General features: G+C 34.1%; 2 protein-coding genes across 2 annotated transcripts; one reads left to right on the forward strand and one right to left on the reverse strand.

The window, feature by feature from the left end:
• Nucleotides 1-1,237: 1,237 nt before the first annotated feature.
• On the reverse strand, nt 1,238-3,495 carry LOC132614077 (probable calcium-binding protein CML25). The gene is made up of 2 exons (XM_060328435.1): nt 2,896-3,495; nt 1,238-1,918 (listed from the first exon to the last, which is right to left on the reverse strand). The coding sequence occupies exons 1-2, from the start codon at nt 3,238-3,240 to the stop codon at nt 1,679-1,681; spliced, it is 585 nt and encodes a 194-aa protein (XP_060184418.1). The 5' UTR covers nt 3,241-3,495; the 3' UTR covers nt 1,238-1,678.
• Nucleotides 3,496-8,331: 4,836 nt separating this feature from the next.
• On the forward strand, nt 8,332-11,528 carry LOC132614978 (putative late blight resistance protein homolog R1B-17). The gene is made up of 2 exons (XM_060329535.1): nt 8,332-11,280; nt 11,372-11,528. Exons 1-2 carry the CDS (start codon nt 8,610-8,612, stop codon nt 11,392-11,394), a joined length of 2,694 nt encoding a protein of 897 aa, XP_060185518.1. The 5' UTR covers nt 8,332-8,609; the 3' UTR covers nt 11,395-11,528.
• Nucleotides 11,529-14,173: the final 2,645 nt, after the last annotated feature.

A 14,173-nucleotide genomic window follows, 5' to 3' on the forward strand; every position in this document is an offset into this window, starting at 1 on the left:
TATAAATATCTCAAGTTCCCTAAATTTTTTATCCTGAAATTCTTATATATGTATTGTAGTCTTGGCCTCCTGTATTAGGTTCTGATCACTTCCTATAATTAATAGGCCATCCATATAGATCTCATAACTGTGACAAGTCATGTTCCACTTCTTTTGGTAAATAAGAAAGTCATACTTTGACAAATGTCAGAATGAATAAGAATTGTTGTGAGCTTAATATTCCATTATCTGGATGCTTGTTTAAGACCATACTGATTGCTTTACTCAGCATGTTCTAGACTCTCCCTTATTGCCAAAATGCTGTACCTCAACGGTAACAAATAAAGCACATCTAGCATTAATCATCTTTGCCACTGGAAAAAATATATATGTCGTGCTGGTCTGGAATCTGGATCTTCCTGTTGTATATAGCTCTTCGCCACTAGTCTGGCTTTGAATCTTTCTACTGTACCATTAGCCTTATACTTGATCTTGTACACACGTTTGCACCGAATGGTTTGTTTCCTTACTGGAAGACTCAATTGTGTACCAAAATGGAAAGGGCGCTAAATATTATTGTCAAAACATCATGTGGATACTTTCATGTAATTAAACCAATAACTTAAAGAGGATTAGAACTCAAAACCCATAAACGTTAAATCTTAGATACACCTCTTATCTTGGGTTGGAGCTGACATGCAAGTAGATGAGAAAGTAACTTAAGAAAAGGAGTATTTTCTTAGTGATTTGAACATATTGATAAAACAATTATCCCATATTCTCAAAACTAAAATTTAATATGTACGTTTTTTTTTTTTCGTTTCAATTTTCTTGATCCACATCGTGGCCATCTTAACTTTGAAAATACAGAATAGAGAAGTTTCATGTATATGCTCATAAGTTGACTTTTTCTAGACATGGGGTTCATGATCCGAATAAACTCTAAAATTAAAGAAAAAAACTATAGTAGTTCGCTCACAAAAACATGCCAATATAATATTTTATGAACCTAAGAGAATGAAGCAAGTATTGCAAGTCGTAGAACATCGCCAATGAGATATATAAGGAACGCTTAAATGTGATTCTTATAGCCTATAGGAGACTATTTGTTAACGTTATAATATGCAACCTCAGAAAATTAGTCTAAATACATATCCACAACTAGCTAGGGAGACCAAGAAAAAAAAAATACAAATGGAAATCTCATTGATGTTTTAACAACGTAACTGAGATAATTAAAAATGACAATATGGAAACGAAAATTTAAAACCATATACCTCTCCAATTATCATCAAACACAACAATATTCATAAAATGGAATTTCAATAATCTACTAACAATTCTTTAAATCCTCTAATCCCATTCGCTCATCATTTCATAACTTGGAACTATAAGAAATTCTAACGAAAGATATACTAAAAATAAAATAAACGAGACACTGGCAGAAAACTGCTAATTTTAGACGGACATCACGTTGGAAATTGGCTCGTCAATAAGGGATTTGTGATAAAAAAAAAAAAAAACCGTTGAAAACATTATCTACAAGCCACATTTTTCCATTGGGAATTAGCGATTTCCAGCAGTGAAACAACTACTAGTCTTGCTTTTCTTCTTTTTTCTTTTTTCTAGATAGAGCTTGAACCCTACTTCTTGAATTAAATTCATGAAACTAAAAACAGATAAAAGAACCTAATTAAATTTACACAATCCTACCATCTGTTACGTCAAAGCGAGAACCTTTTATCATCATAATCTTAAACTCCTCGAAGCTGATCATCCCGTCGCCATCACAATCCACACCGCTAATCATTTTCCTGCATTCTGCCAATGAGCAATCCTCTCCAAGGCTCTGGAGAACGGTTTGCAGCTCCTCAGCAGAGATGGAACCGTTCTTGTCCATGTCAAACACCGAGAATGCATCCTTAAGGTTCTCCAATACCTTAAACATGTCATAACAGTTGAGTGACTATAGACACTTATTATTAAGAGTAAAATGGTTATTTTAAAATTAAATTATTTTCAAAAATAAAAACATTTCATTCTTTCTAAATGAACTATAATAATAAAATAGTGTTACATATAGTCGAACATAGGTAGTGCAAAATACCAAAAACTTCTTTATGTTGAACCATTAATCCATCTATTTCATTCAATTTATATGATATTTATTCCTTTTCACTGTATTTCAAAAAGTATTATTCCCTCTGTCTCAAAATAAGTGTTGATTTTTCCTTTTTGAGAGTCAATTTGACTAATCTTTGGTACTCCCTCTGTCCCAATTTATGTGATACACTTTTCTTTTTAGTCTGTCCCAAAAAGAATGATTCATTTCTATATTTAGAAATAATTTAATATAAAACTTCCCCTTTTATCCTTAACGAAATGATTTAGAACCACAAAACTTGTACGGATAGAGTACTAAATTGGATCAGATCAACTTAATCTTTTAAAATTATAATTTAGATATTCAAAAACTATATGAAAAGTACTATAAGTTGCAATTCTTCTTATCTCAATAATACATATCATGAAAAAGATGCATTTTAAAATATTGATTCAAAATTCACATAATTCAAATCTCGAGAAACAAAAAATGACAAACAATTTGGACAGAGATAGTAGTACATTGTTATATTTGATTTTTTTTTAATTTTAAATTACTTACTTTATCCTTAATGAAATGCTTTTGTAGCCATATCCATGATAACATTATCATAACAATATTTCAAATTCTCGTACCCAATTATCAAAAATCGTCAAATGGAACTCTTAATAGAAATAAATTATGATTATTATTATTAAAAAGCTTCTAAATACACATAAAAATAGGGCCTAAATCCTTTTTATAACGGACAAAAAGGTGGTCATGTCAAATTAAACAAAATTCACTAAAATAAAAGTTCCCCGTGTACATACCTCATCGGAATCAATATCCTTTGTATTAAGCTCAATGAATTCTTGCAAATCAATGAATCCATCCCCATCTGCATCCACTTCACGTATCATGCTGACAAGTTCCTCCTCCGTCACGGCGTTCCCGAGGCTCGCCATGATGGACCCCAGTTCCGACGAGCATATTTTCCCGTCCCCGTTCACATCGAATTTCTTGAACACTTGTTCTAGTTCCTCCTCGATCCTTGCACGTGAATCTATCGAGGATACCCTCGATATATTCACGGGCATTGGACTTTCGGGGATGAAAGGGTTTGCCCTTCTTGGGACGCGCTTTTTCTTGATCTTGAATAGAGATTTCAATCCCATATCGCAATTTTTTTGAACAGTTTTTGAATGAAACAAATTAATAAATGAATGAAACAAGAAAGCCTCAATAGAGAAAAGTGTTGACTTGAATTTTGTGGGATTTTTTGCAAGAAGATTAGATAGGGAATTGAGAGGAGATAATTAGGGATCTTTAAAGAAGATTTCAAATTTATGTTTGTTTTTTGAGACCTTTTAGGATTAGGAGTTGAGATTTTGGTGAATGTATTTTCGGTATATTAGGAAGGTTTATTACGTGCATGCACGACAAAGACGGTGTTGTCCGTACAATGCGGACAAAATTTTATGAATTTGTTGTGATTTAAAGGCTGAGGACGAGTGGAACATATCTGATTCTTTTTCAACTATTTTAAGGAAATATTTATTTTTGGATTTACTAATTTAATAGCTGATGATTTTATAGTGATTTACTATTTGTGTTATGATTTTATAGTGATTTACTATTTGTGTTAGAATACAATCCTCTTAGCCTGTTTGGCCAAGTTTTCTAGAACATCAAAAGTTTTTTTTTTTAAAAACAAATTTATATATTTAATCTTTCTCTCGATAAAATAATGCCCTAATATTAATAAAATTGGTTTCAAATTAACTAGTCAAATACAAACTGCAACTCTTCGAAAGTAGATTTTGAAATTCACTTTTGACAAAATACACTTTTTAAGATATGTAACTTTTGAGAGTTTGACCAAATAGGTTAAAAAATTTATCTAGACTTTAATGTGTTGTTTACTATAAAGTAATTTAGATTGAACTTACATAAATTCATTTTTGGTAAAATCAATTTGATAATGTTAGTTGTAAAGAATCATGAATTTTCAACTGATACCTCAAAATACGGGATTAGAGGATATGGAATCTATTTATGTTTTTTTGTTTGTTTTCCGATATGAAATCTATTTCCCGTATCCCAATATTGTGACAAATTGCATCATTTGTGACAATTAATTAACCTTCCTATAGATTCATTCACTCATTCACTTCATTAAACATATTCTTTTTCTTTTCTTTATAAATTTACACTTAAAAATCTTAAAATAACATATAAGAACATTTGCGAGGCTATTTTCTTTCTATTCAAATTGTAAAGGCCGGGTCCAACTGATTCATTTTCACCAACATTTTTGATAAACTCTTTTGAGAATTGAAGTAGATAAAAATAAAAAAATCTCACCTATATATCCATGATATGAAGACAATCGCGGAACTGAATCGATCAGTCATTTGATAATTTAGAATTAAAAAAAATAAATACATCATTCAATTATTTCCAAATTAGCCTCCAAACTTGTCTTATCCACATATTTCCATTTGGAACATTTAGTGGGAGATTTTATTACTTCTCGAAAAATACGAACAAGAAGATAAGAGACAGTGCCTGTTGCATTCGGTGCACATTAATTAGGGAAGAGATAACCATAAAATCTGCTCAACTAAACCTAAAGTTTGGAAGGATACCTAAAAACATACAAAGTGGATATATAGTTGATTAACATCTTTGTACCTTCAAAACAAAAAAATATTACTCCATAATTTATTTTTCTTGTTTTACCCTTAGCATTAATTACTCATTCCAAATCATTTTTCAAATATATTAAGACTATACACCAATTAATATGGTATCATAATAAATTATGCACTTTATTTATCATTTCTTAAAATGTGTGCAAAGTTCATAGTAGACGAGTAAAAGTGAATTGAGGTAGTAGTAATAAACACGATAAAAGGATATCTCCTGGTCGACACTTATATACAACTCTCCAAAGAGCAATTGACAGTTATTTTGCCAACAATTGACATTGTCAAATGTAGCACAAGAATATTGGCAACAAGTAGGGCATAGTTTAAGCAAAACAAAAATCCAAATTGAAATCCTAATTTTTTGGATTATTGGTTTGGATTATGGATTTATTTTAAGAACTTCAAATTTCAAGTTAGGTTGTGGATTAAACAAAAGTACATATACCTAATACTAAGTTCAATACCTTACTAAATTAGTCAATATACACTATTAGGCAATAGTGCAAACTGAGATGCTCCTGATCATATTTTTTATATTGTCATTTGAAGAGCTGTGACACCGAACTCTTAAGGAAGCATATCAATTGATGTTTAAATCAGAAAGAGTTTATCATGATGGAGTAGTGGCTGATTTGAATATGAACTATTAGTTGTATGATCTATCTAGACATGATTTTACTTTGTTTAGATTAGAAATTTTCTGGATAATGATTTCATTGCTTGAATGAACATTTATTTGGCCGATTGTGGTGGGAATGAGAAATTATTATGGCAATTTGGCAGGAATACTTTATTAGGATGTTCATGTTTGTAAGAAAAAGAAACTCAACTTATAGGCTCAGACTCGAAAAATTCAAAATAATCAAACCGATTAATCTGAAACAGACCTTAAGAAAATGGATCCAATCCGAACTTATTTTGAATTTTAGCTTTTTGAATCCGAAAACAAAAAATGAATCCGAAAACAAAAAATTCAAACCAATTATTAATATCGATCCGCTCTGAACTGCCCGAACGTCCACCCCTAACAACAAATAATTCCTATAATTTTGTCTCTCTTTATTCACATTTTTTATCAACCTGCCCTAGTTCTATTATCCAACAACCATTGAATAAATTATAAAAATTCTCATAGTCCTCTGTAGCTGGGAAATATGTCTGATTACTGGAAAGCTCCATTTTCGATATTTCCGTCATTACGATAATGTATTTCATTGTATATTATACACCATTTTTATATACATATATATATATATACGTGATATACATGAGATACACTCATTTAGAGGGAAGACATACACAGATATGGAAAAAAATGGCAGGTCGTTGGAAAGCTCCATTTCCAAACACCTTTTATGTCAATAAAGACAACGTACACCGTATATCAATGTATGTCACACACAGAATTTTATGTCTATACACAAAGACACATGCAGGAGATACACTCGTATAAAAAAACAATTCAAAAATTCGCAGAATTGCCCTTCTTTTGGGGTGGTCTTTAAATTTTGCCCATCATATTTGAAATCTTTAAATTTTGCCCTTCGGCTAAAACTCATGGGTTTCAGGTTCAAACCCATACACAGTCAAAATTTTAAAAAAAAAATCGCAAGGCAGAGTTTAAATTTCGCTATGCCCCCACCGGCATACACTTGTGAAGGAATTACCAAAGTTATGTCGGACCCGACATACTTATGCCTTACGGGCAGACTTGGCATAAGTATGCCGGGTCCGGCATAAAAGTTTGCCCATTAAAAGTATGCCCCCACCGGCATAAACTTGTGAAGTAATTACTAAAGTTATGCCGGAGGGGGCATAACTTTTCCTCAAGGCATAGTTTAGTTATGCCTTATGGGGCAAAACTTTTCCTTAAGGAACTATGCCTTATGGGGCAGACTTTTAATTAAGGCATAATCAAAAGTATGCCTCATAAGGCAGAACTTTTCCTTAAGGCAAACTTTTGCCTTATGGGGCATACTTTTAGTTATATTTTATGGGGCACACTTTTAGTTAAGACATAACTAAAAGTATGCCCATAAGGCGGAACTTTTCCTTAAGGCATAATTAAAAGTTTTCCTTGAAAAGTAAAAAAAAAAAAAAATATATATATATATATATATATATATATATATATATATGTCTCAATGCAAAGTCTGCCCCCTCCGGCATAATTTTAGTTTTTCCTTAAGGATTGTATCCGGATCCGGCATACACTCCCCCCAGTCCTGCCTTGCAAAATTATTTTTTTATTTTATGCCTGAGCGGAGGTTCGAACCCAGAACTTCAGGTATTCAAGCGAAGGGCAAAACTTAAAGAACACAAATATGAGGGGCAAAATTTAAAGACCACCCCAAAAGAAGGGCAATCCGTGCAAAAAAATGAATACCACCCATCAGGAGAGTAGCAAGATTTAAATCAGAGTTAATTATACTGGAACTTTGGGACAGAACTATCGTGATTCTAGTAAAGCACTGGGTAGAAGGCATAATCACATTGAGCCATTCCTTGATGATCCACTGCCAGGACCGGATCCACCCTCACCCCTTTGGCAAAAAATTATACTGTATATATAAAGTAATTTTTTTACTTTTTATGCTCATATATAAATTTTGAATACCCTGTCAAGAGGGTTCAAAATTTTCCTTGAGGTTCCAAATCAAATCCCAAACACTACATTTTTTTTCAAAACCCCTTAGTGAAAATTATAGATTTAGTTTTTCTGGGATACTTGTCAAACCCTATCCTTAATCTCGCTCTTAAACATCTCACTTAATTAATGTTCCACTAACGGGAAAAATAAGATGAATTTGAAAGAAAAAAAGTACTAGTAAATGTTTCTTGTTTTTCTAATTCAATTTGTCAAAACAACTAATATTTGAAGCTCACCAGAGTTGTATCCTTAACAGTAAAGTCAATTTTTAACTTCTTATAATCTCAGCACCAAAGTTCTTGATACATTAGCCTTAAAAAATTGTGATGTGAAAAGTTGAATACTGGAAAAATTGAAGTTATCTACTCAAGGAGTCAGTCAAATGGCATCTTTTTGAGCCCTCCTGAAGTAGTGTATTTAATTAGCAATTGGCATTTGTTTAACCTTATTGGATCACGACTATCGACGCTAGTCTACTCTATGGCATTGTGTGTTTGGTTACAGAGAAATAACATTTTAAAAAATATATATTTATAATTTCTTTCACTTATGATTGCTCAAAAATTTTAAAAAGATAGGGCAAAAATTGGGGGAAGGACAAAGGAAAGAGGCGATGCCTACATTAAATAAATTAATTCATCATGGTATAGAAGAAAAACGACTCATAGATCATACTCGAGCTTAGGATCAATGTCCCCAGAAGCAAGGAGTGCGCCCGCGTGTTTCAACGAGAACATCAAAAAATATTTTTTAATTTTTTTTTGATGTTTGGTTGATCAAAGTTTTTAAAATATGTTGTTTTAGGAAAATAAGTTTTATAAGTAGCATTCTACACATATAGTCTCCTCCCCATCTTCACTCCCACCCCCATAGCCCCCAGGCCACCCACACATCCCAGGCCCCCACCCTCATAAACCCCACACTCAGTCCAACTCCATAGTGTTCGTCTAATTATACATAAATACTTTTGAGATAATATATTTTGTTTGCTTATCAAACGTTAGAAAATGAGTAAGAAAATCACATTTTTCGTGAAAAACATTTTCATCTGTACCAAACACATCCTATTACTTCATTCAGCTCATGTTGAATAGAAGGGCAAAGGAATTTGATAGCTTAGTGCTGAACAGTTTGTGTGTCATAGTCATAGATAGACCAAGAAAGCAGAAACTGGGATTCAAAGATGTCTTTTTTCTCTTATGATGCTGATCCCTTGAGGTGTCTTCAGTGGCTAGAACAGAACAATGGATCTCTTACTCAACTTGGACGTCAACTTAAGATAGAGCTAAAATGGCTTAAAATATTTCTTCATTGGTCAACAAAATGCAACTCCTCCTTTGAGGATTTGAAAGATCTCTTCAAAGATGTGGAAGCTGAAGTTCACTATGCAAGAAATGAACTTCACTCTCTATGTTATCGTGTTTCTCCTCCGATTAACGAGAGTTTGGGATCTGTTATTTTCGATATAATATCAAGAATTGAACCTTTTAAACTGCAAGTCAAAGAAGCTTTTATGTCTGTTTCACAATGCTTACTACAACCTGAAGATGATCTTTCCCTGGAGTTCATTGATTCTGTTGTGGAATTTCTTGAGGATTTGTTGTGTTATTATGATGACAAACTTATTGTTCCAGAGGTGAAGGAACAGATGGAATCTCTTCAATACAAGCTAAGATTTTCGAGAGATTTTCTGCGATTGACCCAAAAAGAGTGCACTGATTTAGAGAAATGGAAATCTCTCCTGATGCATAGTGAAAACTTAGCTGCAAAAACTGCAGGTGTTTCTTTACTAGATGAAGATTTGGATAAAGAAAGATCACTAAGCATGAAGCTTGAGGTTTATGATCTTTCTCGAGATGTTATCCCTATTAAGCAAGAACTTGCAGGAGTTTATACTGTTCTCTTGAAAGGACTTATGACTCAGAAACCACGGACTTGCTCTATGGATGAATTTGTGGTGGGATTTGTTGACTTCCTCTTGAAGAATATAGTTGAAGTACAAAAAGAGTGTGAGGTAGGTGGACTCGAAACACTTCATGAAGAGTTAAGACTCCTGGTTTATTTCCTATCAGATCCACCAAAGGAGTATGTGGAAGAAGAGAAGGTGAATGAGTACTTGATTCAAATCGAAGCTGCAATCCACGAGGTAGCATCTGCTAGTTACACTTTTGATATCAAAGAAACAAACGATGATTTGCTGAGGAAAATTGAGTTTATCACAAGAGAAGTTAAAGAGTTTTATCAAAGGGTTCCAAGGTCCTCAAGGTATGCATCTCCTAGGACTAATGGATTAGGCTTCATTGATCTTCTTTTAGGAAATTTGAATGAGCTGCTTACTGTAAAGGCTGACTTGATTGCACCTGTGAAGCACCAAATTGAAGCAATCAGCAGAGATCTAGAGATCATGAGATCTTTTCTTGTTGATTTTTCAAATGACGAATATGAGCAAGAAAAGTTGAAGGATCTTACTGATCGTGTTATCGATGTGGCCTACAAATCAGAGTATGTAATTGACTCATTCATGGTAAAGAGTGGACCTCTCTGGAGATACATGTTATCAGATTTAGAAAAAGATATTAAGCTTGTTAAGCTTGAGATTGCCAATACTTGTGCCACGGAACGGTTCAAGGAATCAACACCTGTTGTCATAGCCAGTTCAACTCAAGATATTGTAGCAATGGAGGAAGTTGTTGGCTTTAAGGATGAGGCTTGGGAGATAATAGGGCGGCTTACAAGGGGACCTGTGCAGCTAGACACTGTCTCAATAGTCGGTATGCCAGGTCTTGGTAAGACTACTTTAGCCAAAATGATCTATAATGACAACTATGTTGCCAACTACTTCTATATTCGTGCATGGTGTTGCATCTCGCAAACATATAACCGGAGACAGTTGTTGCTTGTTATATTAAGTCAAGTTACTAAGATTTCCAATCGTGTAACGGACACTATGAGCGATGGAGATTTAGCTGACAAGCTGCGTAAGTGTTTGATCAGAAAGAGATACCTCATTGTCATAGATGATATATGGACAATCGAGGCGTGGGATGACTTGAGTGGATGTTTTCCAGATGATGACTATGGAAGTAGAATTCTCTTCACAAGCAGACTCCAACACGTGGCTTCACAAGTTAATTGCGATGGCGTTCATCTCCTTCGATTCCTCTCAAAAGAAGAATGTTGGGAATTGCTCCAGTTGAAAATATTCCCAAAAGAAAGTTGTCCTTTGGAAGAACTAATTGAAATTGGATTCATAATTGCAGAAAAGTGTCAAGGCCTTCCTCTTTTTGTTGTTCTAGTTGCTGGACTTCTATCAAAGATAGAAAGATCTAGAGATTGTTGGGAAAAGTTTGAGGTAAATTTGAGTTCAAAACAGTTGATGGACATAGTAGATATGAGCTATCAGAATTTACCACATCATTTGAAACCTTGTTTCCTCTACTTGGGAGTGTTTCTGGAGGACAAGAAAATTCCTGCTTCGCAATTGAAATGGCTGTGGATTGCAGAAGGGCTTGTCCAAAAATCGCTAACGGAGAGCTTAGAAGATGTTGCTGAGCATTACTTAATGGAGCTTGTTAGTAGAAGTCTAGTGTTAGTTTCTGAAAGACGACTTACCAGAGGTATCAAAGCATGTCGTGTCCATGATCTCCTACGCGACTTCTGCTTGGAAAAATCCAAAGAAGAGAACTTTCTTGAGTGGATATATGAGTCGCATGGATCCCATGATATTCAGATTTATGGTCAAGATTGGGGTGCTGATCCTCATCATCCTTTTTCCTCAGACCTCAAATCATATCATCAGAGGCGGCTTTGTGTTTACACCAAACGAAACAAGTTCATCCTCTCAAGGCCTTCCGGTCCTAGTGTTCGCTCTCTACTGTTTTATGCTACCTTTGATGATTATCCACAATGTGCATATGATGTCTCATTCATTTTTCATAATTTCAGATTACTTAAGGTGTTGGATTTGAGGAGCATCAACTTAGGTTCTTCTTTCCAACGCGTTCTGTTTTCGCTTGTTCAACTAAAATACTTGGCAGTACAAGGTGCTTTTGATCTTATTCCTACACCAGAAGGTCAATTTTGCAACCTTGAAACTTTTCTTGTAAAAGGTTTAAGGGGAGAGATTCGGATACCAGTGACTCTATGGAATATGACAAGTCTGAGACATTTGCATATCGATGATCGGGCTTCTTTCTATTGGCCTAATGGTGATGGGGAATTTTTTGAAGAATTCACTCATATGGACAATTTACTAAGCTTTTCTACTCCTGTTCTTGACAATGCACCATCCATGGAAAATCTACTGAGGAGATCAGCCAATTTGCGAAAACTTAGTTGCATATTTAGAGAGCCTTGGCTATTTCCTTCACTAGACTTCCTCAATCAACTTGAATCACTCAAGGTGTTTTATTATGGGGGTATGTTCCAAAGCTCAAGTTCATTCAACTTCCCTAAGAACCTCAAGAAGCTAACACTGTCAAAATTTCGAAGACCATGGAATGAGATTTCGACTATTGGGAGCCTACCAAACCTCGAGGTACTGAACCTACTATTTAGAGCGTATGAAGGCGAAGAATGGGAGGTAAGAGATGATGAATTCGAGAAACTCAAGTTCTTAAAAATGGACAGCCTTAACATTGCACGGTGGTCAACCTCAGACGATCCCTTTCCTCATCTCGAGAGGCTACTGTTGCAAAGCTGCAAGAACCTTGAGGAAATTCCTTCATGTTTTGGAGATATTCCTACATTGCAGATGATCGAGGTGAAGTTGTGCAGCAAAGCAGCCACAAGTTCAGCTTGGCAAATTCAGGAAGAACAAAGTGATATGGGAAATGAACTGCTCAATGTCCTAATCACTCATCCAGAGTGGAGTTCTGGTGCTTTTTCTGAAGAGACATATAGAGAAGATTAGTGCACAGCTGGTTGTCCACTAATCAAGGAGCTAGATTATAAACTTATGTATTGTTTGGATGTTTCGTCTGTTATTGCTACAGTTTTTTTAGAATATTTTGTTGTTTAGGTGTAGGAGAAATTTAATATATGATATACTAGAATATTCAGTTTATTAGTTGTACTAAGAGTCTAATACTTCTGTTGTATGAGTCTACTATGTTTGTATGACTATTTAAAAGCCTATGATTAATGAAATTTAAGAGACAAACTTTGATCTATATTTTCAACCTTGCTGCTTGCATCTCTCTTCGAAAAATCCTAGCGTGTATCTCTCCTGTTATAGCTTTGTCTATTTATTTGAACTCTATGGTTGTTTTTGGAATTGAAAACAAATTCAACTTTTTGGTAGGTTGTTGGTTTTGGTTTAGTTTTTTGGAAAAATTATCTCTACATTTGGATTTGGTTTGGATATAAAACTAAACATGCATGCATGGTGGTGAGTGCTACCTTTCGGATTTTTCCACAACATGGACAAAATTTTAGTTTCTATAGAATCCTTCTTTATATTCTTAGTTTGAAAATAATAAAATCAAACCTTTGTATTCTTCAAGATGGAATATCTTCATATGGCCGTATCGGACCCAGGATTTTAAAGTAAAGGGTGCTCCGCTGTATTTATGGCAAATAGGCGTACGTAACATATAATGAATGACACATATACTGCGCACACGCACATAGAGAAGCAGATAGTAGTGTAAATTGGTGCAAATAAAAATGATTTCTCAATCTTCTTTACCCCCAGAATCTATAATTCTTGATGGAGAAAAGGAAAGTCCATAATTCTTGAAATTTTGGAATTTAGAATTTTGTCAATGTTTCCTCAGGAATGGATCCAAGAAAGAGACAGGCAATGTTATGACAATATAAGAGCAGAAGCTTTGGTTAATAGTTTTAACTTTTCAATAGTCTTTTCACTATAGAAAAAGGTGTTCCTTTGGTGTATGCAACAATTCTCCCTTCTTTGGTAATTAGTTTTACTTGTTAATATGCATTTTAATTAGACTAATCATGTGGATTGTAAAACTATTCCTCAGTTAGTTTCAACGCCATTTCTAATTTACTAGAAAGAAAAGATTAATAAAAAGTAATGGGCAAATAGCTTTTGACATAAGAAACACTACCTCCTTGAGATCTCTTATATGAACACTAATGTCCTTTCTTCTCCTTTTCTTTTTTCAATTTCCACGATATACTTTTAATTCATACATTTTATGATTCCTCATGACTGCCATTTGGAAGGAGTAATTTACCAGTTTGTTTGTACATTTTATGGTACCTCGTGATCACCATTTGGAAGGAGCAACTAGTCTAAGCAATCAGCGACAAGGTATAGTCTCACTAAACATCATACCACTTTGAAGCAAAGCGGATCTAAAATTTCTAAAACATGATGCACTAATAAATAAAAGAAGAAGAAAAAAAGTATTAAGTGAGAATTAATCCATAATCCTCTAGGTGAATAACTCAATATTCAACCAAGTGCACCCAACCTTTTTGGAGCATGAGTATCAGCAGATAATACTATATCAATTCTAAAAAATATGTACGTAAAATACCTAATTTGTGGGGAGATCGTGGGTTCACATGCACTATAATTTACATAGTAAATTCGCCTCTGGTTTAAAGAGAGTCTCCCACTCTAACTTGTGTTACCTAACCTTGGAACAGTAACGAGAAAAATGCATCTCTCGTCCATATTCATAACAGTGGTTAGATTTCCTTTACTGAGCATTTTATTTTCTTATCTCTTGTGCAGCAAGCTTTAAACCTCATATTTTTCTAGCCTCGCGCTCC

Source organism: Lycium barbarum, chromosome 10 (genome assembly GCF_019175385.1).
Source record: "Lycium barbarum isolate Lr01 chromosome 10, ASM1917538v2, whole genome shotgun sequence".
In the NCBI taxonomy this organism is placed as follows: Eukaryota; Viridiplantae; Streptophyta; class Magnoliopsida; order Solanales; family Solanaceae; genus Lycium; species Lycium barbarum.

Coding starts and splice junctions, on each gene's coding strand:
- LOC132614077 (XM_060328435.1), bottom strand. CDS start 3,240: ATGGGATTGAAATCTCTATTCAAGATCAAGAAAAAGCGCGTCCCAAGA. Junction 1,919..2,895: donor AGGATATTGATTCCGATGAG/GTATGTACACGG, acceptor GACATGTTTAAG/GTATTGGAGAACCTTAAGGA.
- LOC132614978 (XM_060329535.1), top strand. CDS start 8,610: ATGTCTTTTTTCTCTTATGATGCTGATCCCTTGAGGTGTCTTCAGTGG. Junction 11,281..11,371: donor CATCCTCTCAAGGCCTTCCG/GTCCTAGTGTTC, acceptor TCATAATTTCAG/ATTACTTAAGGTGTTGGATT.